At 44.3% G+C, this 24,431-nt stretch overlaps 1 protein-coding gene across 1 annotated transcript in view; it reads left to right on the plus strand.

Annotated features, from left to right (window-relative positions):
* Positions 1-24,431, plus strand: part of RYR3 (ryanodine receptor 3) — a 763,398-nt gene that overhangs the window by 269,746 nt on the left and 469,221 nt on the right. Inside the window, exons 4-7 of the mRNA XM_088456566.1 lie at positions 18,082-18,156; positions 18,822-18,900; positions 20,654-20,766; positions 21,106-21,211. Coding sequence (XP_088312692.1) covers positions 18,082-18,156; positions 18,822-18,900; positions 20,654-20,766; positions 21,106-21,211 — 373 coding nt within the window. The remainder of the gene's footprint in view (positions 1-18,081; positions 18,157-18,821; positions 18,901-20,653; positions 20,767-21,105; positions 21,212-24,431) is intronic.

A 24,431-nucleotide genomic window follows, 5' to 3' on the forward strand; every position in this document is an offset into this window, starting at 1 on the left:
AATGGCATATATACTACCATTGGTATTCATTGCATGTAGCTGGGATTTCAGAGGCTCTACCACAGGCTGGAAGGACCCAGGAGAAAGAAACTGAGCAGAAGTGGAGGTAATGCAGATATCACAAAGGCTGCTCAGGCCACATTTTCTTGGATGTGTTTGAACCTGAACGCATTGGCCGATGGCGAAGTCAAACAGATGTTCCAGATGAACTGTAACAACATATTCCATTTATATGACCAAGTCAAACTAGACCTCGACCCTGACACAGCACGTTTCCGTTCTGTCTCTGGCTACTGGTAATTTTCAGCCATTGACCAGTTGAGTTCTCGTGATATCCCAATCAATTCTCACGGTACATACAGTAACTCTGGTAATGGCTGCATTTCAGCCAGGAGTCACAGTGGCATGCAGTCATGCAGTCAGGGTGGATTTTTTTTTTTAGCATTGCGGGCATACCTAATGTCCTGGGTGATATGGCATTCTTGCGGCGGGTCAATCTGTTGGAAGCCTTTCGTGCAATCAGCATGTGGTGGGATTTCATGACCTCCTACACAAGGACCATGTTCCACAGAAAAATTCACATTACGCCCCATCTTGGTCTTGCCCTTCTGCCTGGGCGCCTCATCAATGCTGCCTGTACTGGTCTACAGGGCATCTTGAGATTCAACCTCCTCCACCACACTCTTTCCCTGCCTCTCCTCTGCCCTGGTCATATTCCTTTCCCCCTCCCTATACAAATGCATAACACACAGAAACAAAAGACAAACTAACACAAACCTCCTCTCCTACTACCCACACACATGCCAAACACACAAAAAAACACTGACAGGACAAAAGAAAAAAACACAATCAAGAAAAACAGAAATATGTGACAAACTGATATATGACAAGACAATAAATAAGCACAAAGCTGTTTCCACATACCAAGCAACAATCTATTCCAGTAGCCAAAACCTCTCCTACACCACTAAACACACTCCTCACTGTCCCTCTGCAACCTCCAACCAACAAAACCCTCAAAAGTTGGGCTGTTTGTGTGATTTGTATATGCTTAGACAGTGTGTACAGGGCCATAGCTAAGGTAGTGTGACCGGTGCCATCGCACAGGGCACCACAGGTCAGAGGGCGCTGTTTGGGCCTGTCAAATTTTTGTTTATTATCATTCTTACTTGTAGCTTCCTCTTATTTCATCCCCAGCATCTCCTGGCCTCCCCTATCTCTTCCCTGGCCCTTCCCCATGAGGCTATGACCCTTTTTTGGGTGCATTATATCCCTTTGAAATATAAGGGGGGCGCCAATGCTCTTTCTGGCACAGGGCAGAAAAAGTCTAGTTACAGCATTCTCCTGTGTGTTTTCTAAACATAGCCATTCTCACATGTGTTTTATAAACACATCTATTCTCACATGTGTTTTATAAACACATCTATTCTCACATGTGTTTTGCCTAAAACTCACATAAAAAAACACAGTTTTGCAAAACTTGGTAAATTTGTGAGTTTGGTCTGGGAAAACTCGCGCGTGTTTGTGGGAACCTGTTCGAGTTTAATCTTGCCCAAACAAGATTCTTAGTAAATTTACCCCTATCATTGAGGAAATTTAACAGACTAAGGCCCTGACTCAGAGGCGCTCGCTGTTTGCAGGCGCTCGCTATTTGCGAGCGCTCGCTCTGAATCAGGGCGGGCCAGTTTTTTTCTTACCCGGCCTCCAGGCTGCTCGCTAAGCTGTGGGTGACCACCCACAGCTTTAGCGGGTGGCCTGGCGACGGTCGCGATTATCGCGACCATCGGGCTTGCGACGAGACCTTTGTGGTAGGGTCTCGTCCACCGCAAGCCCCAGTGAACTTCCTGCTCTAATAGAGCAGGAAGTTCACTACTGACATCACGCGTGATGTCAGAAGGGCCGCCCACAAACAGCAGGCGATCAACATTGACAGCCGCCCCGTTGGGCTGCGAGCCCCGAGTGAGTGAAGTTCTCACTCGCTCCAGGGCTCGCGCATGCGCAGTGCGCATGCCGCTCTGCCCGGCCATCGACCCGCTTGCGAGCGCTATGCGCTCGTGAGTGGGTCTGAATCAGGCCCTAAGATGGTCTATAGCGATATGAGATAGTTTGGACTTGGCAAGGAAGTCAGAGATTAGATCAGAGTGGGACAAGGGGGATCGAGTGGCGGAATAAATCATTTTTTAGTATAAATAGTTATTACAAATTAGTGTATAAATGTGATTCATTATACCATTACTTCAGCTCTCATCATAAATCGCTAAATCGCTTATAGTGTCACAAAAATACACTTCATATACTTCTATAATAACAGAATATATACATAGACTTCAGTGGCGTAACGTGGGGGGTTGAGCAGGGCACGTGAGCAGGACTGGAGCTCACTCATGAGCTCCGCCTTCAGTGCAGAGCGGGATGGGAGCAGCAGGAGCGGGGATTCTGGTAAGTAATTTATGTGTTGTGTGTGTGACTGTGTGTGCCTTATGTGTAAAAGGCACTGCTGCTGGGGGCACTGTGTATTGGGCACTGCATTGCAGGTACTATATATTGGGCACTATATATTGGGCACTGCATAAGAGGTACTACTGGGGGGACTGTATCAGGGGCACTATATATAGGGCACTGCATGAGAGGCACTATATATTGGGCACTACTGGGGCACTGCTTAAGGGGCATTATATATTGGGCCCTAACAGCAGACACTATATAAGGGGCACTATATATAAAACACTGCATAAGGGGCATTGTACAAGGGGCACTGTATATTGGGCACTACTATGGGGCACTGTATATTGGGAACTACTGGAGGCACTACATAAGGGGCACTATTTATTAGGCACTGTATAAGGGGCACTGCTTAAGGGGCACTACAACAGGGGGCCATGCATAAGGGACACTGCATAATGTGCACTACAACAGGGGGCATTGCATAAGGGGCACTACTACTGGGGGCACTACATAAGGGGCTCGACTACAGAGAGCATTGCGTAAGGGGCACTGCTACTGGGGGACATTGCATAAGGGGCACTACTACAGTGGGCATTGCATGAGGCACTAGAATTAGGGGCATATGGAATGGAAAGGAGTGTTCCTAGAGTGACGAGAATCGGTGGTGTCATGTTTACATGCCCCCGTTTTTCAGTGGACATGCCCCTTGTGACATGTGGCCACGTCCACTTTTTCGGTGCACATATAGATGGCGGAGGGCTCCATTTTTCATCTTGCCCTGGGCTCCAAATAGCCTAGTTACTACATTAATATACTTCTATAATAACAGAATATATACAATTACTATTAACATTTATTAATAATGATAAAATTCAAAAAACCCATTTGATTTGAAAATCTTTGTTCAGGCCATAAGGAACTGGCGTTTTGACACCGTGAATGTACTTCATTTCAGTTTGTGCCAGAATTTTCTTAGTGTCTTTTTTTTAATCCAATTCCCCTTCATTTTTTTGATTCCTATAACATGTTTAATGGAATCTAGGGAACATTTGTGAGATTCCTTGAAATAGTTCGATACTTTGTATGTTTATCAAACCCTTTTTTTGACAGTTCTGGCATTTTCTGCCCACCTTTCACGAGTTTGTGATGTCTTGCCGATATATTTAAATTGACACTCGCATTCAATTAAATAAGGGCTAAATCAGTAGGATGTCACAGGTGTGGATCATGCATACTTACCAACTTTACAAAACTCGTCTCTGGGAGTAGCACGGAGAGGAGATGTTGCTCACAGCTTTGGGGGCGGGGCCAGATTCTAGACGTCATTAGGCGATTTGTGTCATTGTAACCCGCCCCCTCCCTACGGACCCAAAAATTCCCCTCATGCATGCTCCTCCTGGGTCCCCCGCCTCCTTCCGGAGCCAGGGACTTCCTACAGAGGTCAACAGCAGGAAGCTCCCGATGGCTAGGAGGGGGAGGAGGCCCTCGGAGACCCACTCACCTGGTGGCGGCAGCTTCACAAAGGGCAGCTCTTATCGCAAGATCTGTCCTTTGTGATACTAATCACATATGTTAGTACATATGTGATTAGTATCGCTGCGGTGACTGGCGGGGATGTACAGCGCACAGTTAGTACATCCCGCCCCCCAAAAAAGTAGAGACATTTACATCAAATTCTAATAACAACATTTTCTAAATGAAAGGCTTTCAGGGGTATTCAATTCGGAGCGAAAAGTCCATGCTGGACTTTTCGCTCCACATCGCTGATTGATTTTCCTGGGATAAAGTATTGGGCGTGCGCCCGCTTTATCCCCGTATTCAATTAAAAAGCTCTGAAAATGGGAGCCGGCGAAATAGGATCAGCGAAAAAAAATGGGATTTACCTGGAATAAATTGTAGGACCCCCCTAAAGCTGTCAAAACATGGGGGATCACTATGGGTACCCCCATTTTAGCCTGCAAATGAAAGTCTGTGTTTTAAATAGCCGCGGCAGGTGTTTTTTTTCCGACATTGAAGAAGTGATGCAGAAGAGCACTTAGGTTATTTTTTTTGGTTTTTTTAAGTGGTCCCATCAAATTTGGGGTACAGGAAAATGGGAACTAGCATATTTTGATGTCCCTAAAGTCAGTTTTTAAAAATTCTGCATTTGTGCACCTGCCGCTATAAATCTATTCTAGAAAACACCTGTCGCATATTTGCAGAATAGCCCTGAACCTATTTCCCTATTTTTTTCCATTTTTTTTTTTTTCACCCCAATTTTTAAATAATTTTTTTGGGGTGTCCCTAATTTTTTTTTTTTCTTTTACTGTTTTTGATACAGTTTATTGTTAAATGACATTCCCAGGGTTGCAGGTTATTTTTTTGAAGCCTGCACCCCTAAACCCCAATTCTGCACTTTGTTTCGCCACCTATTCAGTGATGAAAAGTTATACCCGTTTTTTTACAAAGACTTTTCGAACCTGCGAAAAGTATTTGAAATTGAATACGGGGATAATTGAAATCAGCGAAATTTTCGCTCCAAATTGAATATCTCTGTTTGACTTCCAATAGCAAGAATTGCGTTTAGTTAATTGCATGTGAGTGCCAGAAATATCACAAGTTATAGGAATCAAATAAATTCAGGGGAATTGGAGAAAAAAATAGCTGTTTCAATGCCTGCCGTATTTACCAGCCCGAATCTGTCTATAATATCTTCTCGTGTATCAAATATTCCTGTTCCAGTTGTCTGCACTCCAGGCCACAAGACCTCATCATGTTCTCCATGGTCTGCCTCTCATCACTACTATCTGCATAAGGAAGACCTTCATCAAACTACCTAACTTCATACTTTCTCCTAAAATCAAAGTAAACCCTAGAGTGCCAGATCAGGATCTACAAAAAAACCCAGTGACCTGACTTCTTCTGCATCTCCGAGCACTAACCACCGGGACGCATGCGCAGTGCGACTTAGACCGTGCGCATTAGCCACCTGTGTGCACCTCTGAATCAGGCCCTATGTGTGCACTACATAAATAAAGAAAAGATACACTGGAATCATCTTAAGAAATTGTGTATGACTGTTCAGGATGTAAAAAAAATGATTGAACTTGCTTGGTGCTAACAGAGAAGAAGCCACATAAGAAGCCAGAGTGATGGCAGGCTTACATGTGTCACAGTTATCAGCAGACCTTGACCGAAGAAGAGAGAACTACAATAATATAAACAGCACAGAGAGTGAAGGAAGGCAATAATAGGTGCCTGAAAGAGCAGGAGACAGGATGTACAGCCCCAGGGACTAATGTGGCATGAAATGTAAATATTGTGTGAGGGCAGCAGAGAAATGCAAGGGAAAGACCGTAGAACCTGGGGAGGAGGATAACACCATGCAGGGGAAAGGTGGATAAATGCTTTCTGTATTGCTAGGCAGATGGTGTAAAACCCGAAGGAAGAAACAGCAACTGTATCAGACAGATTAGGAAAGCTGGGAAAAGGCACACGAGAAATAGAGGGATTTAGGAAAGACGGGAATGCTTTGAAGATCAGGATGTCTCACAATTGGAATTGTTTTGGCAATGAGCCATGTTTAGGAATGGGTATTTAACACTCCAACCCCATCCCTCAATTGATTAGTAAAGCTGAGCAAACTCTGTGAATCAGTTTTGCTGATGAAATTTGGCCTTACGTTCTCCCACCTCAGCCACAACACACACAGAATGAACGTGTGTCATTGTCCCGGCTCTACTCAGCGTGATGTAGTTAGACTACCGGTGGCTGGGATGCCGGCCGTTGAAATCCGGACAGTGGAAGCCCGATCCGGAACTAAAGATAGGCATCGAAATCCCAACGCCTATCTTTAGCCCCATGCCCGGAATCCTGACAGCCGGCATCCCGAACGAAGGTAAGCGGGGCTTCTCAGGTCTTAGCCGTGTGGGGAGGGACAGGTTTAGGCACTCTCGGGGGGGACTTAGGGTTAATCACCCCCTGGGGAAGGTTAGGGTTAGGCTACAGGGAGGGAGGGTTAGGGTTAGGCACCACCCCTGCAGGGTTAGGTTTAGGGTGCGGGAAGGGGGGTTTAGGGTTAGGCACTAGGGGACGAGGTTAGGGTTTGGCACCACTGAGGGAGGGTTGGGGGGGGGAGGGGTAGGGATAGCATACTTACCATCCCTGTCGGGATCTTCAGGTATCGGGATGTCGCTGTCAGTATTTCATATCGATCCCCTGTTCAGAGGCTATACATTCTGTAAGATGCAAGTACACAAATACAGTGCACACAGGCATTTCACAGCATGGCGAAACAAAGGCGGAGCTTGAAGATAATTTCACTGGCACGTCACTGCAAAATATGTTGTTGTTTTTTTTGTATCTATTATACTGTTTCTACTTCAGGGTCCATAGGGTATCCACAGGATACCTTGGGGTATAGGCGATGGCGGCAGACATTCAGGCACCACAGAGTTAAACTTTCAGCCTCCCAGGATGCACTGGGGTCCCTCTCCTATACCCCGCCCCCGAGCCTCAGGCCACTCAGTTTTCGTCGGTGCCTGGCCGGACCAGTCGCACCGTACAGAGGGGGGTCTTTTCAAGGCCCCTGAAGATTTCTTCGCAGCTGTGGCTGCACAACTAGAGTGCTCCAGCATAGGACAGTCAGTATTGACGTCCATGCTGTCACTCCTACACCCCGCCGGTACCAGAACGCCGGTACCGATCCGGGGATGCTGGTTGGTAGCTGGGGTCACAGCTAGCGGTGACCCCGGCTACTTGGACTGTGGCCGGATGCACGGGGGACAAGGTAAGCGGCGGGGTCCCGCGGTGGGCACCCGCCGGTAACACAGTCCTTTTTGGTCCCCAGGCAGGGGGCTCCCTGGGGACCGGCTGCGCGTGGGGCCAGGTACTGATCCTGCGCCTTCCACTAGACCACCAGGGACAGCGGACCGCAGCATGTGCGGTACAGCGCGGCGTCCCAGGGGTTAATAGCAGGCCAGGGGAGAACGCCTTCCCTGTCTCACAGCCGGCGTCTCCCCCGCTGCACAGTGCCATTCCACAGCGGTCTGAGCGGGCTGTGTCAGTGCTCCTCCCCGGGCCCGCCTCCTCTCTGCTCCTCGGTGGCCATTTTCTCACTACATGTGCTGGGAATGACAAACGCTGCTGGAAGCTGTTACAGGTGCCATTGCGGTCCGGGTCCCCCGCATACCTCTCCTTCAATAAGGTCAGTGTATGCAGCACTGTTTCCTACCAGGCTCTGGTCTGTGTAGTTGATCGCAGTGCTTGTAATGCAGGATGTTATCTGTGCATTGTATGTGACTTAAATGCTAGCGCTGTTTGCCTGTACTTTCATTTCTGACTGTCAGCCTTTTTTCCTATCCCTGTTCTTCTGCTACAGCCCTTGCGGTGCGGTGTTGCAGGGTGTTTATCACCTCACAGTTAACGTGGTTTTTCTGTGTGGGAGGTCACATACGCTCCGTTCACAATCCTCATGTCTGAAAGTGAACGAGGATATCCTCTTCCAGCTATAATGTACTGATATCATGTGCAGTTAGCGGAGGGATATGTAGACACAAAAAGGGACCGCCCTCGGCTGGCTAAGATGCTTACAGCCCTTGTGGGCAACGCTCCCTGCGTTTCCCCATAGGGGTTATCGCAGCGAGTGGTGGTTTCATCACATGCAGGGGTCCCTGGGCAGTTGATGGTACCCCAGTGTATCCTGTTTTTCGCCCCCCCAGGTCTCGCAGGAGCCTGTGTGGGTGAATTTATTGTCCAAATGGTATAGCACCTGATGGACGTTTTGCAGGGGGAGTCACCATTTCGGCCTTCTAAACGGCCTTTCGGGTCTCAGATGGGTAAAGACATGACGTCTGATGACTGTGACATTATTGACTTTTTCAGACACGAGCCCCTTAGTGCAAAGGAGGCGTAGTCTGGGTCTAAAGTCTATATACCTGGCCTTATACGGGCAGTCCGTGCGGCTTTGGTTATTACATATCCCCCGTGGCTAAATCCAACTATGCCTTCTTTAAGGATAAGGGTGTTGCCACTGTAATTCCTCTATCTGGTCAGGTGGATCATTTAGAGGAGGCATGGAAAATCTGGGTAAGCGGTTCCAGCCTCAAAAACGGTTGACCTTTTGCATACCCCTTTGCGGATAATTATTTTTCCGAATGGGAGTTACCTTTACGGGTAGATTCTCATGTTACACGCCTAGTGAGGAGTGTTACGTGGCCCATGCCCTCCAGGTCCTCCTTGAAGGAGGTTACACATTGCAAGGTGCAAATATATCTAAAATCCAATTATTCCCTTGCTGGAGGGGCTTCCAGGCCGGCTATGGCCGTGTGCTGGAGGGCCAGAGCCATGGAGCGCTGGGTAGGTAACTGGATCTCTGCACACTGACTCTCCAGCAGAGCAGGTGGATAGTGGCAAATTCTCAGAGACTTAGCCACGTTCATAATGAGACATATAGCCTACTCCTTTCCAGAATCTCCTCGGCAGCAGTAGCGGCTCGGCAGCAGTAGCGGCTCGCCGCTCCCTGTGTTTGCGCTCTTGGAAAGCGGACGCAGATTCCATTTGGAATGCTTTGCCTTTTACGGGACAGGTCCTGTTTGGCCCTCATCTGGACACAATTGTGGCCCCGCAGGCAGCAGCTACGTCTGCCTGTCTGCCATCGGCTACAGTCCCATCGGGGTCTGGGGTTTTGTCTTTTTGGCCCTGTGAGGCCAGGGTAAGTCTAAAATATAGCTTTCCAAGACAGTCAGTAGCCAGGAAATCTGCCCAGCCATAAGAACATGCTTGGCTTACAAGACGTCCTACTCCCAAGTTGGACTATAAGCCTTCAGCCTCACGGGACGGACCTCCTCTCGGGGGACCCCAGAGTTGGAGGCCGGCTTCTCCAGTTTGCCCAGTGCTGGTGTCTGACCTCCACGGACACTGGGGTAAGAGAAGTATTTTCTTGAATGTATGTCCTCTCCTCCCGGTAAAAGCCGCTCAGACGGTTTTTCATTACAGGTCTTCTGTCAATTCAAGACAAGGCCCTGTAATTTTTGAGGGTGTTACACTCTATGCTACAGGCAGGAGTTATAGTACCTATTCCGTTGCCCCAAAGGGAACGAGGTATTACTCCATCCTCTTTCTGGTACGGAAACCCAATGGGTCTTACATGGACATCCTCAACCTCGAATCCTTCAACAAATTCTTAAGGGTTCCTTGGTTCAGGAGGGGGACCCTGCATTCCATCATTCAATGGAGCCTGGGAATTTTGTGGTATCGTTGGATATATTCAGGGTGACTACCTGAATGTCCCTATTTTCTTCGAACACCAGTGTTTTTCCTCAGGTTTGCAGTGGTCGATAAGCATTTCCAGTTTTACCAGGGTCATGGCAGTTATGACAGCCCACCTGCAGATGCAGGGTTCCACTTGTTACCCAATCCGGGCGACCTCCTGGTGTTACCAGAGTCTCCAGAGATACTTCAGTGCCATCTGCAACAGACAATATCTGTGTTGCTACGTTAGGGCTGACTGATACACTGGAAATGGTCCTCTCTGATTCTTCACAGAGGATGCTCCATATCCCAACATCTCAGGATCTTTGTGATTGAGGAAAAGATCTCTGCATTACAGGCAAAGGTACGCAGTTGCCCGCAGAGTCGCCGAGTGTCTATTCACTCGGCAATGTGGTTCCTGGGTTCCAGGGTGTCGCTGTTCGACATGGTGGAGAGTACCCAGTGTCACTCTAGAAAAATTGATCCTCTCCGGATGGGATGGGTTGCCCCATAGGATAAAGTCAATAGTGCTTTCCCCGAAGGTTTGTCTCTCTCTGGCCTGGTGGCTGCGGAAAGCTTACCTAAACAAGGGGCACCCCCTTCGGGATTGCGCACCGGGTCCTTCTGACAACGGACGCCAGTATCCGTGGCTGGGAAGCAGTGACGGGTCCACACTTGTTCCAGGGCAGGTGGACTCCAGTAGTTTTTGCGCTTTCCATAAACATCTGAGAACTCTGAGCAGTATTCACGGTTCTCCAGCATGCACGACAGGTCCTCCACGGAAATACCGTGCAGGTACGGTCTGACAACGCCATCATGATGGCTTATGTAAACCACCTAGGTGGTTCCCGAAGTCGGGCGACACTAACAGTGGTGTCTCGAATTCTGGCTTGGGTGGAAGGCTATATCCCTGCCGTCATCGGCAGTGTTCATTCAGAAATCCTCAGATGGAAAGCAGGCTTTCCCAGCCGTCAGGACGTGCATTCAGGGAAATGTCCTCTTCATCAGGAGGTGTTCAATCTTCTGGTGAACAAGTGGAGCCTTTCAGAGATGAGACTCTTATGGTAGACGTATGTTGGTCCAGTGGACCTTCTAAGTTGAGTACCTCGTCCCTCCGTTATCCCTTCCTCCAGTAATAGCAAGAAGGAGGTGCGCTCCTGCTGATAGCTCGTGCGTGGGCCAGACGGCACTATTACTCAGATCTTTGGAGCCTTTCAGGTAACACTCCGAAGCTGTTACCTCTATGACCAGACCTGTTGTCTCAGGATCCTGGCTGATACCCAGACCTGGGTTGTCTGTCCTTGCCGGTGTGGCGGTGGAGACTGCCCTCTTAAGGTCTAGGAGTTTTTCCAGCTCTATAGTTAACAGGGCCTATGTCCATGCTAAGAGCTCGGAAGATTTTATCTGCAAGAATTTACCATCAGGTATGGCATAATTTCTTTCAGTTGTGTCGCCCTACAGGCTCTGCTCCTCGGGTATTCCGGATATCCAGAGTGTTGGCTTTCCTACAGGTGGGCTTAGATAACGGTCTTCGCCTTGCTTACCTGAAGGTGCAGGTTTCTGCCCTGTTGGTTTCATCGTAGGATTGCTACTCTTCCTGATGTCCGCACCTTTGTGCAGGGTATACATTATATTCAGCATCCCTTTGTTCCTCCTGTGGCTCCTTGGGATTTGGCTGTGGTCTTTAGGGCTCTCTGAGGACCGCCATTTGATCCACTGGGCTCAGTGGACTTCAAATGGCTTATGGCTAGGAATGTATTCCTTCTGGCCATTGATTTGGCCGGTAGGATCTCAGAATGGGGGGCTTTGTCATGTAGACCTCCCTCTTTCTCATCTTTCCTAGGAACAGGGCAGTGCTTCGCACTTGCCCTGGTTTTGTACCTACGGTGGTGTCTAGTTTCCACATAAATTAGGAAATTATAGTACCTGCCTTTACTTCCCCAGTCCTTTCTGCTGGTGAGGCCTCTTTGGATGTGGTACGGGCTCTAAGAATTTAAGTTGACCGTACCAGTCCATTTAAGAAATCAGACTCTCGGTTTTGTCCTTTCTGGTTTCCATAAAATAGGTTGGCCTGCCACTGCGCTAACTTTGGCAGGATGGATTCACAGGTCTTCCTGTTCCATCCTCTTTTAAAGCTCTTCCACTAGGTCTGTGGATCCTTCGTGGGCAGCTTGACGTGGCGCTTCAGCAGTGATTGGCAGCCACGTGGTCATCTGGCCATATTTTTGTAAGGTATTATGTTTTTGATACCTTCGCCTCCTCAGGATGCTTCCTTCGGGCGGCGGATTCTCCTTACAGCACAGGAGCGTCCCCACCCTTAAAGGATACTGCTTTGGGACATCCCCAAGGTATCCTGTGGATACCCTATGGACCCTGAAGTAGAAAATATGAGATATGGTAAGAACTTACCCTTGTTATCTCTATTTCTACGAAGTCCATAGGGTTCCACAGGACTCCCACCCTGTCGCACCTGTACTGCAGATGGGCTTTGATCTGGTCACCGGTTTCTCCGTGTCCTTCTGGTGAGAATGTAATTCTTGTGTGTTCCAGACTTTCTTCTCTCTCTTTTTTGCTCCTGCTCCGGCCTATGGCTTGTTACGAAACTGAGTGGCCTGAGGCTCGGGGGCGGGGTATAGGAGAGGGACCCCAGTGCATCCTGGGAGGCTGAAAATGTAACTCTGTGGTGCCTGGATGTCTGCCGCCATCGCCTATACCCCAAGGTATCCTGTGGAACCCTATGCACTTCGTAGAAATAGAGATAACAAGGGTAAGTTCTTACCATATCTCATATTATCTCATGGTGTATTATAAAATAAATGTCCATTAAAGGGATCTCATTCCTTTTGCTAGCATAGAGTTACTAACATTTCCATATCACAGGGAAGATAAATTATATCTCCATTCTGAGCCTTGCGTAGTCTGGAACTGAGAGAGATTAAACAAGTTGTATTGCTTTGTATAAGTCTGACAGAGTTTGCTTAGTTAAGACTAGGTCAAGGCAGGACATGACAGGTCTTCCCTTTTAAAGAGATCATTTTATCTCTGCATAAAAATCTCACTGCTGTCTTTAAACCATCAAATAAGAATTTGCCAACTGAACTTTATAGGGCTTACTTAATTATCTTTTATTACCCTCTCCAAAGTAACAGTAATTAGGGTCATTTTTTAACAGCTAGAATGTCTGCCAAAAACAAAAAGTACCTCTAGTGCTTACCTAAATCTGTTTATACTGTATATTCTTAACTAAAAGCCGTATCCAAATTCAATATAACTGTTTTTTTTAAGTGTTCCATGATGGATGGTATAATCATTAGCATAGCTATTACTAATGAAGTTAGTGCAACCTGTTATTAAGCAAAATGGCCGTACTCCTGATTCCTATTATTTTACCAGTAAGTATTATATTAGCTGTCATAAAGCTCAAAATGGCTCATTTACACCTTAATACTTACCTCTGTAAGTGTATAATTGACAAACTACTTCAAAACTACCTGAAAAGGCAATGATCTATTGGTCTATCTATATGATCTTATAATAACTGCAGTTTTTAACAACTGAAAAGAACAGTACGAGCAGTGTACTGTATATTATTAATGTGTCCTCATATATCTATCCTTCTTACGCCATATGGTACAAGATGCCTGGAGCGATTCGCACTACCCTAGTTACGGCCCTGATGGCACATGCCTTGCCTAGATTGTGTACTCGTTTCTCAACTTTGCTATTTTTTTCTCCATTGTGCTACTTTTTCCTCAATTTTACATCTTAATTTGCTTATAGTATACTATGTGCTCAGGTTTAGTCTGTGGCGCTAAATTAGGCTGTTTGGCGTGATTTCAGGATAGGTGTTTGTGGACAAATCTGTATGTATGAATGGGTGAAAAATGATGGACTGCTATATAGACATTTTAACATAATAACAATTATAAATATTATTTCACTATATTTATAAAATAGTGTATTGTTGGATTAACATGTAACCAGTATACCGCACAAGTCACAGATGCTTAGTTAAGGGACAATTTTCCAATTAAGTTCTTCTCCCATAACTTCACATGAGTCCATAGCCAAGATCCCTGAGATAAATGAACACACTTCTGTAAGAACTGTAGTTTGTTATTCTCAAGGGCTAACAGCCTGGAGACATTTGCATGCACTCTGTGCTGTCAGATAGATGGTTAGTCGACAGCAGCTGTTCAGTCAGCTACCAACTTTGTGCTGCATGGTTTATATTTAAACTTCCTCAGGCACTTACATTGGTATCTCCCCACCATTACCGAACAGACTTGGAAGAGATATACCAAAGGTTGATTTTAACCAAGCATCCTATTTTTCTAGTTTGCAATTCACATAGTCTAGTAAAAACAGATCACCTTTTATTGAATTCATTTTTTTCCAACTTCTCCCCAAAAATCAAAATACAATATTATTATTATTATTCTTTATTTATATGGCGCCACAAGTGTTCCGCAGCGCCTTACATAGTACATAGAACTAATAAGTGAACAAGAAACAAGTAACTTACAGTACATTACAGTGCAGGACAGGGACACAACTTATATACATTGCTGAAATAGTGATTAAAGCACTCACAATAAGCTGCCGGGAATTGGCCGTCCCGTGTTAGGTGCCCTAATGGGGAGTAGAGAGTAGAAGAAAATGTAAAGAGAAGCACATGAGGGAAGAGGTCCCTGCTCATGAGAGCTTACATTCTAAGGGGAGGGGCAGACAGACAGGCGTGACACAGAAGGGGAAGATAGGAAGGAAAGAGCATGAGGTGGGTTATATCTCAGAGTTGCAGAATAAATTGTTTTCTGCTCTGCAAAGTGCATAGCTGGGGAATCTACTAAACACCAGCTTTCAAAATCACCATGGACTTTTCCAATAATAATCTCACTCCATTCATTTTAATGGGCTGTGCAATTCAGTGACTGCAGAAGTCCCACAAACCTGCATAACTGATTAAAATGAAAGGGAAAATGTATAAATATTTATTTTAAAACAAAACAAACTGAAATATTTTAAAACTACAAGTAACAATATGCCCTGGAAGCTATTGATACTTGTAGAACTACAAACACCAGCATGCCCTGTTAGCCTAGACACGCTGGAGAACAGTTCTATAATAGTACTTAATTGTTTGGCACCTAGCCCTAATATTGTTAATGGGCCTGGAGTTCAGTATATGCTCAGCCACACGCGGCCCAGCATGAACACCTTGATTGGGATTGACTGCGCATTTCCCATTCATTTATAGGGGGCTCAGCAGAGTAAAATTGCATCAAAGTGCCTGATTTACAATAAATATTTGTATTTTACTATATTCCCACCATGGCCCTAACTGTGTGGAGTTTGTATGTTCTCCCCGTGCTTGTGAGGGCTTCCTCTGGGTTCTCTGTTTTCCTCCCACAATCCAACAATATACTGGTAGGTTAATTGACTCTCAAAAAAAATATAAAAAATTAACCCTAGTGTGTATGTGTGCATGTGCATGTGGTAGGGATTATAGAGTGTAAGCTCCACTGAGACAGGGGCTGATGTGAATGGTCAACAATTCTCTGTAAAGCGCTGCAGAATTTGTAAGCCCATAGAGAGCGGGTCTGGGCCCTAGTTATTTTTGGGGGATGTGGCCTAACCATGGGAAGCGTGGCCACGTCCCCCTTAGGAAAATAATTATAAATGCAGGCACGCTGGAGGGCTCTGTGAACCCATCAGTCAGGGGCAAATCCAAGGGGGGAGCTCGATCAGTGTGATCGCTCCCTCCCACCCCCGCACAGGCAGAGGAGACTGCTGGCCCCACTGCAGCCCAGCACACAGCAGCCTGTGCTGGACTGGGGATACTGACAGATAAGAGGGGGGAGGGCGGCGGTGCACCCATGCCCCTCCAACAAGCCCCCACTCTCGGTGCCCCTGGGAATATGTGTGCGTTATATAAATAATTTGGTCATAAATATATTTATATATTTTTTTACATTGTTTTTGAAAACGCTCATTGATGGATCTCCTGGATAAAATAACAAGCATTGAGCTGTTCTGGTAGGAGAAAATGAAGAGAGAGTAGAGACAATGACAGGGAGAATTATGCATACTAAAGGTTTCTACAATGGTATTGTGAGTTCCATCATCAGTATTCACTGCATCCTCATTATTGGGTTTTGCTGAACACATAACTCTGCTATTTGGTTAGAAGGATGGCATAATATACACTGTATTATTCTTTTAGAATTAAATCTAAATAAAACATGTTGTATTTTATTTAAATGTGCTATTTGTATTTAAAAAAAACAACGAATTATTATTTTAATATTAAGTAATTTTTTTATATGAATAAATCTGCGCCACATGCATGAGCATAAGGAAACCCAACTGGCCGGCGATGTGGTATGTCTATGCTTACTACTGCCAGCCAGTATCACCAGGCAGCTGAGCCCTGTTTGGCTGCCCTGGCAATTTTCCTTTGTTGAACAGATCAAAAAAATATTTTGTATTGCCACAGTAAGACCCATATATAAGAGCCCACTTGAGAAACCTTTAAAAATCAGTGTTCACTTGTTTTATAGCTGTATTTAATCTCTAACGTGTCATTAAAATATAAATATCACTTGGTATGTTTGTTTAATTCAGGTTACCGGAGGCAGTCTTAATGGATGGAAATAGTTTTTATTTTATTTTAATATAGCACTGTAACCATTTCTGTGTTTGTTGTAAGTTATGTCAATGTTTGGTTTTGTTGAACCTTATGAAAGCACTGTGTATTGGGCCATTGTTTTCTCTTTTTATATCTGGAAATCTGTCCTGCGTCATCGTAAATTTTTGTTTTTGTTCAACTCTTCATTGTTGTATATCTGTCTACCCTGCTTGCTCATTATGGAAGCAGCACTACCCAGCTGATTTGTTCATAATTGAAACATTCTGTTACAAAGTTTCCCTCCCAGGTGACATGTATAGGTTATTACTTTTATGGTGTTGTGTTGTTTTCTTTTTACTAATGACCTCTATCCTGAGCACAGGGCCTGGATGAGGATGTAGGCTTTCTTTAAAGAGTAATATTTCCAAAAACAAGGTGCTATATTATAGTGTATATATCTAGATAAACCTTGACCTTTATTTGCAATGTGTTGGCATTGCTGTAATTTTGTACAGTATACATTTTTAGATCAAGCGGTGACAAGTTATTCTCCTAGATAATATTAAAAAGCATCTATTGCCCTATATAGTATGTAATATTTATTGTATAGGAAACAAGTAGGTTCAAATATAGCGCACTCCATGATCAGTAACTTAACAATAATAGTGCTAATTTTAACATATACCATAATATAACAATAACTGAGCTGACCTGAAAACTATACTATATTTCTAGTAAGCTTTTTTTATGTAACTTAAAATTAATTTTTAAAATAATTTAAATTTTGCGGACCATGTATATTTCACATAAACCAAAACAGATAAAGCAGAACAATATGTATATATCAGCCCTGAGCCCATGGTTTTGTATATCTTTAGGAAGGTGGGATAAAATGACAATAAGGTTCTAATCTACATACTGTATCAATTATATTGTAGAAGAATTTGCATAACTTATGTTCAGCTGGACATCACATGACCAAATTACTTTGCTTTGGCACTATTGTACAGGAAGCAATTACAGATCTTCTGGAAGATGTTATTTTGACACTTCAGTAATGGGTAAAGTCATAATGACTTTTTTATTAATATACATTTTCTTTAAATGCTCCCAAGAAGTTTTCCAGGAAGGTAAGAATAAACCATTTAACAAATAAAACCGCTTACCCAGAATGCATCTATTCTGGCTACATATTGAGCATATCAGCCCATGGTAATAGATTCAAATATGGCCGTACTGTAGACATCAAACAACTTATGTTTTTTAAAAGACTAAAATTCATAAAAATCCCATTTAACATTGTACTGTACATTTGTATAAGTTTTCTACTGTCCTTGTTTCTCTCTTGTTTTGTTCAGCTTGATGTGCTTGATATGTAGCTGGCTGTCCCTGGTCTGCAGCATGTTGTTTTGGTACTGAGAACATTCTATATTGCTGATAGAATGTGCAGTACTTTGTCATTGAAGATGTTTGTTGTGCTTAGACTTTGCTGTTGTTGGGCTTGTATTTGTCTGTTATTCATAAAATAATAGATATCATATGTATAATATACAACATTTAAAATTAATTAGCAGATGCCAAGATGATTTATATCCCTTCGCATAAGCCACTCAGAGCTGGCAATAATTATACATATGAAATATTATTCTTTCTTTCTAGTCCCTACCAAAGAGAGAAGTTGCTTGGATACTACTTGAATTTGATATGGTCCCTTACCAATATCTTTATACATATTAGAGCTGGTTACATTTATTGTATTTTTTTTTATTACATTACAGGCATCACAAGGAGGTGGGCACAGGACCTTACTCTATGGTCATGCAATCTTGCTGCGACATTCATTCAGTGGAATGGTGAGTAGCCAAATTAATAAGACAACCATAGTTATGTTTATGCAAAATCTGTTTTTGAGAATGCAGTAGGTTCATACAACTTCTATTTCACTATATATAAAGGACATGTGCAGTATTTCATTTGGATATTATATTTCAAAAATAATCTCTTCAAATGGTACAGGCATTATAGTAGTAGTTGTGTGTGTGTGTGTGTGTGTGTGTGTGTGTGTATATATATGTATAATATTGTAGATCTACAATCCCGACTGGGGCTGGCAAGTATGCTAACCCTACACACTACCAGTAACAGGTATTTGGCAATTTAAAAGTTATACAATTAATACATAAAAAGTATTGAAAAAGACCCAAGAAACTCTGCTTCATGCATTGATCCTGGGCACATGGTCCCAGGGTCTCGCACCACCGATCCTGCTCTAGGGCATGTTTACCCAGTGACACAGGCTTTATATTACCACAGTGTAAGATAGTGTGGAACCAAACTCTGTGTTTGAAAATGTTTGCTTTCTGTGAAGCATAGAACATACGTGTTGGATTTCAGTTGAGTATAACCAAGTGCACTATTTATTTTACATTTATTACGTTCAGCAATACACTTTATTAAATATATATGAATGACCAACACTGCCATATTTGTCCTTCATTTTTCAAACTAATTTTTACAGTACTTGACGTGTTTGACAACATCAAGATCCCTTACTGACAAACTTGCATTTGATGTTGGACTTCAGGATACTTCAACAGGTAAGAATGTATTGCAATATTTTCTTACATTTTTTATATTTAGTTTATTTTTTATTGATTTTGTTGAAAGACATAGAAGCGGCAGGGCTGCCATTAGAAATTGTGGGGCCCAGGACTGACAAAATAGGCAGCCCCCACCCCTGTTTTTCTGCAACTCCAGCCCCAAAGTATCTCTCCAGCTCCAGTCAGTCTCCTTCTATCTCTTCTGCCTCCCTTCTGTCTCCCCGTCCAGCGCCCCTTCTGTCTCCCCGTCCAGCGCCCCTTCTGTCTCCCCGTCCAGCGCCCCTTCTGTCTCCCCGTCCAGCGCCCTTTCTGTCTCCCCGGCCAGCGCCCTTTCTGTCTCCACAGCCAGCGCCCTTTCTGTCTCCACAGCCAGCGCCCCTTCTGTCTCCCCAGCCAGCGCCCTTTCTATCTCTGCAGTCATTCTCAAAATGTTTGGCCATGGCTGCACTTTATATGATTGTATATAAAGTAATAGAGTGAATTTTTTTTATGATTATCTTTAGTGGTCATAACATACTGGGAAGTTGTAGTATTCTATTCCTATATAGACTGTAATAGAATTGTATTATGATCTAATGCACTACTTTGTTTGTGTTAGATAGATGTGTCGTCCTGTATGTGTTTATTGGGCTTGATTCATTTTGGGTCGCTATTACGATCACAGCTGTGATTACACACACAGTTCTGCTGCAAAAATATGCTAATGTTTGCAACTGGTGAGCCAGCAACGAGATGCCCACTACCGCTATCTCACATCTGTAAGACCTCGCAGTCCTGCGTATAGATCGTTAACATCGGACCCTCACTCAGAATTACAGCAGCTCTGTCCTGTCTCAGAAATTAATACACTCATCTCATGTAGTCAGTAATCAGGCTGCTTATGCCGTCGCAGTGGCTAATTTATGCACACCCAACTAATGGTGTTCAGACGGACAGGCACGCCTGCGTTTCTCTGAACACTCCCTCGTCACCACCCCCAAACGCTGACATTCCATCACTCATTCTGCGATGGCTTTCTGTCTGCGTGCGTCATCATAGTGCTATCGCAATCCTGACATGCACACTGTGGTGCATACACATGCGCAGTACACACTATCGGTCGATCTGCGTACGCTGTTGCAGTTGCGATCCGTGATGAATCAGGCCCATAGAGCGTAATGAATTGTATTGACCTTGTGTCCTATTCCATTATAGAATGTAATATGAATGTACTATCATGGTCATGTCCAGTGGCTATGTTATGTTGGTGAGGTGTAATGGCATATTCATGTATAGAGCAGTAGTGTTAAACATTTTTAATCTGGGAAATCAAGTGTAATTTTACCTTTGTCCTGGGACATCAAATACCATTGTACCATTATTTTGGGATCCCTAAAGTCTCTAGTTACCAATAGAAGGTTTTGCATATCTGGGAATTATGGACACCTAAAACAGATTTTGTTAAACCAATTAAGGGAACTTTACGGTACCTCTGATATAGAGTGTAATAGATTTGTACTACAATTATTACCAGAAGTCATTTCATGGAGTTTTGCTTGAATTGGAATTGCATTATGGTTATTTTGGGGGGTGAAGTGTTCTTTGTTATGCACATAGTCACCCGGCCATGATCAATTTGACCCTGGAAATTGTTTGCAAACATTGTAACGTACAGGTACATTTGAGCGGGGATTCCCTGCCACGTGTTAGTAAAAAATATTAGAGCTGTCTGTGCAAATAGTTTTGAGGGTTGTTTGTGCTTTGGTTATAGGAGAGGCTTGCTGGTGGACAATACATCCTGCATCCAAGCAGAGATCGGAAGGAGAAAAAGTTCGGATTGGGGATGATCTGATTTTAGTCAGTGTATCCTCTGAGAGATATCTAGTAAGTTTATTTTACATAACATGCATCTACCTGTTTGGTTACCATGCAGAATAAAGGCTACGGTCCCCACGAGATTAACAACCATCAGTCGCCTCTCACTACTGTATATGTACATATATATATATATAGTATGCTGCACTCTTGTCCCACCTAGAAAAAAATAGAGGTAGATGTTATAGCCTGCGAATTGCAGGCACCTGCAAATGTGCAAATCACATAGCCACAGTCGAACATACTGATTGTCGACATAATGACTGCATACTATTTCCTCTATAAAAGTACACTTACATCGTATATAATGTCCATGTGACAAATGTATCTTTATACTTTGTCTGGCAGCATCTCTCCATATCCAATGGAATGGGCAATATCCAGGTAGATGCCTCATTTATGCAGACCCTCTGGAACGTCCATCCTACGTGCTCTGGGAGCAGTGTGGCGGAAGGTATGTTTCTTATGCACCCTAAATTATGCTGTTATGGTTTTCACTTTATTCTATGGAAATATGACTCATTACTATCTAGAAAATAAACACTATTTGCCATAGCAACTACTGTCTACTTACAGATGATTTGCATGTGTTTGTTATTGAGTAATGATAGTACAGTAATTCTACTGCAACTTTACTTGTAACAGTTCAATGCAGTATTCAAATAAACTTTTATTTGCAGTAAAACTTTTCCTTATGGGCCTGATTTTGAGTTGCACACAATCTGTACATAATGGCAATATTCACGTAGTTGAGCAATTATTTGCAACTGCGTGTGCTCAAATTTCTGAAAAAACCTCGGAGGCGTGCGTAACAGAGAGTGATTATTTATAATGGGTGCAGGGTGTGCGGGCAGACGGGCCCCTGGGTCCATGGTGGGCCCGCACCGCACACCCAGCACCCATGTCATATTATACTTACCTCTCCGGAGTCCATTTTTCCGGTGACCTGCGTATGCGCTATAGACTCTGGGCACACTCTAGTGCCCAGAGTCTATAAGTGCGGCGCTGGGCGTACACCGCTCAGTGCGCTGTCGGCTGCCAGACGGAGAGGAGGGGGCCAGTGACGGGGACTGCACATGGGCCCCCTCCTCTCTAGAAATGCCCCTGGTGAATGCACAAAGATGCTGCTGCGATCGGGTCAGACAGTGTCAGAAATGTGGCGGAAAGGTGATGGGTGTTACTGGGTGGTGACTGGGAGGTGACTAGTAACTACGCAAAAACAGCCTGTTCATTGGGCGTGCTGTGGGGTGTCATGAGCATTTAATGAAGCGGCTGCTTTCACAGACAAACTGCTGTATGCATTGGAGCAGGGGTGTATCTAGGGATCCGAGCGCCCCTGGCAAGGTAATGGACTGGCGCCCCCCATAATTTCAGGAAGTGTCCCCAGTAGTAGTCCCCACAGTAGTAGTCCCCTCTATGCAATGCCTCCAGTAGCAGTCCCCCCCCCCCCATGCAGTGCTCCCAGTAGTAGTCTCCCTTATGCATTGCCCCCAGTAGTAGTCCTCCCTATACAGTGCCCCAGTAGTAGTCCCCCTATACAGTGCCCCCAGTAGCGGCCATCCCCCATAACATGCCCCCAGTAGCGGCCACCCCCCATAAAGTGCCCCCAGTAACCACACTCCCCCCCCCCCCCCCCCCCGTGCTGTGCCAGAAAAAACACACACACACACACACACACACACACACAGAAAAAATACAGCAACTTACCTGATCCCCGCTCCTGCCAACGACCGCCGCTGTCCAGTTCTCCGGGCCCGCTCTGCACTATGGGATGGGAGAGACTTCATGACGTCTCTCTCATCACTCGCTGTGGGGGGAGCCGGAAGGCGGAGCTCATGAGTGAGCTCCAGCCGGCTCCCTCCGTGGACGCAGCAGCCAATGAGAGTCTGTCTGACGGCTGTCTGTTTGTTACTGTGTAGGGCAGACTGCTCTTACTGCGGTCTGCCCTACACTTGTGGGGCCCGAGGGACTAGCAGGGCTAGTTCAAGCCCCTGGGGTAGTCCACTCATTGGCTGCTTGTGGTATGGCCGGATAGCGCCCCCCCCTTTGGCCGGCGCCCCTGGCGAGTGCCTTCCTGGCCAATGGGTAGATACGCCCCTGCATAGTAGTCCATGATCAGATGGAAAAAACTGCACCTGCCCTAGGGCTGGTGGAAGTTTCATTGGTGTGACAGATGGTGGTGTATAAGGATGCACCAACTGGTATTACAGCGTGCACAAACACTAAAAATGGGCGCCTCCGTCCTTGCACATGTGGCCGCAGGGAGGTACACGAAGAAAGAAGTTTTAGGGGCATTTGCAAAAACTCGCAGATGGGCGACTGCCAGTTGACGCTGCTGCACGGTACTCATAATCCGGCCCTATACTGTATCTATCTATCTATCTATCTACCTATCTATATCTCTTTGAAATCATAGGTTTGAAGAATGTATCTCTTGTAACGGACTTATATACCTATTGATATGGTTCACAAATATGAAATATATGCTGTCACATACTGTTTTGTAATTCATTTTTTCTTTCATATTTATTTTAAAATAGCGTTAAAAAAGCATGAATCAAGAAAGGAAAGATCAAAACAAAGAATATGTATTTATATTAAAATAGTTATTTTGTTTAAGGTTTATTATTCTGAGTATAATTTACTGTAGATTACATTGTTGTTTTATTAATATTCACAACACGGTTAATATATATTTAATAAATTGCATACTTTAAAACCAAATGGTAATAAGGATATTTCAAATTACCTTGGGTTCCCCTCCCATGTATAATGTTTGTAATTTTATGTCCATACGAAAATTGTTCAATGTTAACCTGATAATGCAACTGTGTTAAAAAGTAAAATATTACAGTATCTACACCCTCAACTACAGACAGCTTAAGCTCCTCCCACATATTTATGACATTGTCCTAAAATGATCAATGTCAAAAAGTTGGGAATGTCGTCATTTGAGTCGCTGTGACATCACTGGTCCTACACCTGTATATGAATCCAGTAATCCATACAAGGTATTTTGTAACTAACAGGTCTGACGCGATTATCACTCAAACTCTTTCTTCAGGTAGAGAAAACACCTTACAAGTATTTTAATTTGTTTCCTGGTACCTCAATTAGAGGTACCAATTGCTTTCTGGAAATCCGGTCATGATATACAGTGATAAATACTTCTCCCAGTATAAGACAGCCACATGAGCAAAACTGTGGAGAGACCTCTATACAGTATATGATACATGTTAGCGTTATAACATGCTAAATTTGAATCTAATAAAAACAGTTACATTAGATCTAATTTACCTTGCATCATTTAGTGCTGGCAAAAAGGGCGATCCATTAAACAACTCAGTATCTCCCACATTTAAAAAAAAATAAGAATTAAAGAAAAATTTAAATAAAAAAAAAAGTATAATGAAATAACCAGATTGTCTTCACATTCTTATCACACCTTTAAGTGGAAAACACACACTTTATTTCCCATTTATAACAAACGGAAAAAGATATTTATTCCAAAATATGACCAAAACAAACTTTATATAATACCTTGCTTCGGTGCCCTCCTTTGGGGGAGCTCCTCTAAATTCATCAAAAGCAGGAAGCCGGCACTTAGAGACTTGTAAGGTAGGCGAAAACGCGGTTCTTTTATTCAACGTTTTGGGGAGAGACTCCCCTTCCTC

This window comes from Taudactylus pleione, unplaced genomic scaffold (genome assembly GCF_031769625.1).
Source record: "Taudactylus pleione unplaced genomic scaffold, aTauple2 ptg000707l, whole genome shotgun sequence".
Lineage (NCBI taxonomy): Eukaryota > Metazoa > Chordata > Amphibia > Anura > Myobatrachidae > Taudactylus > Taudactylus pleione.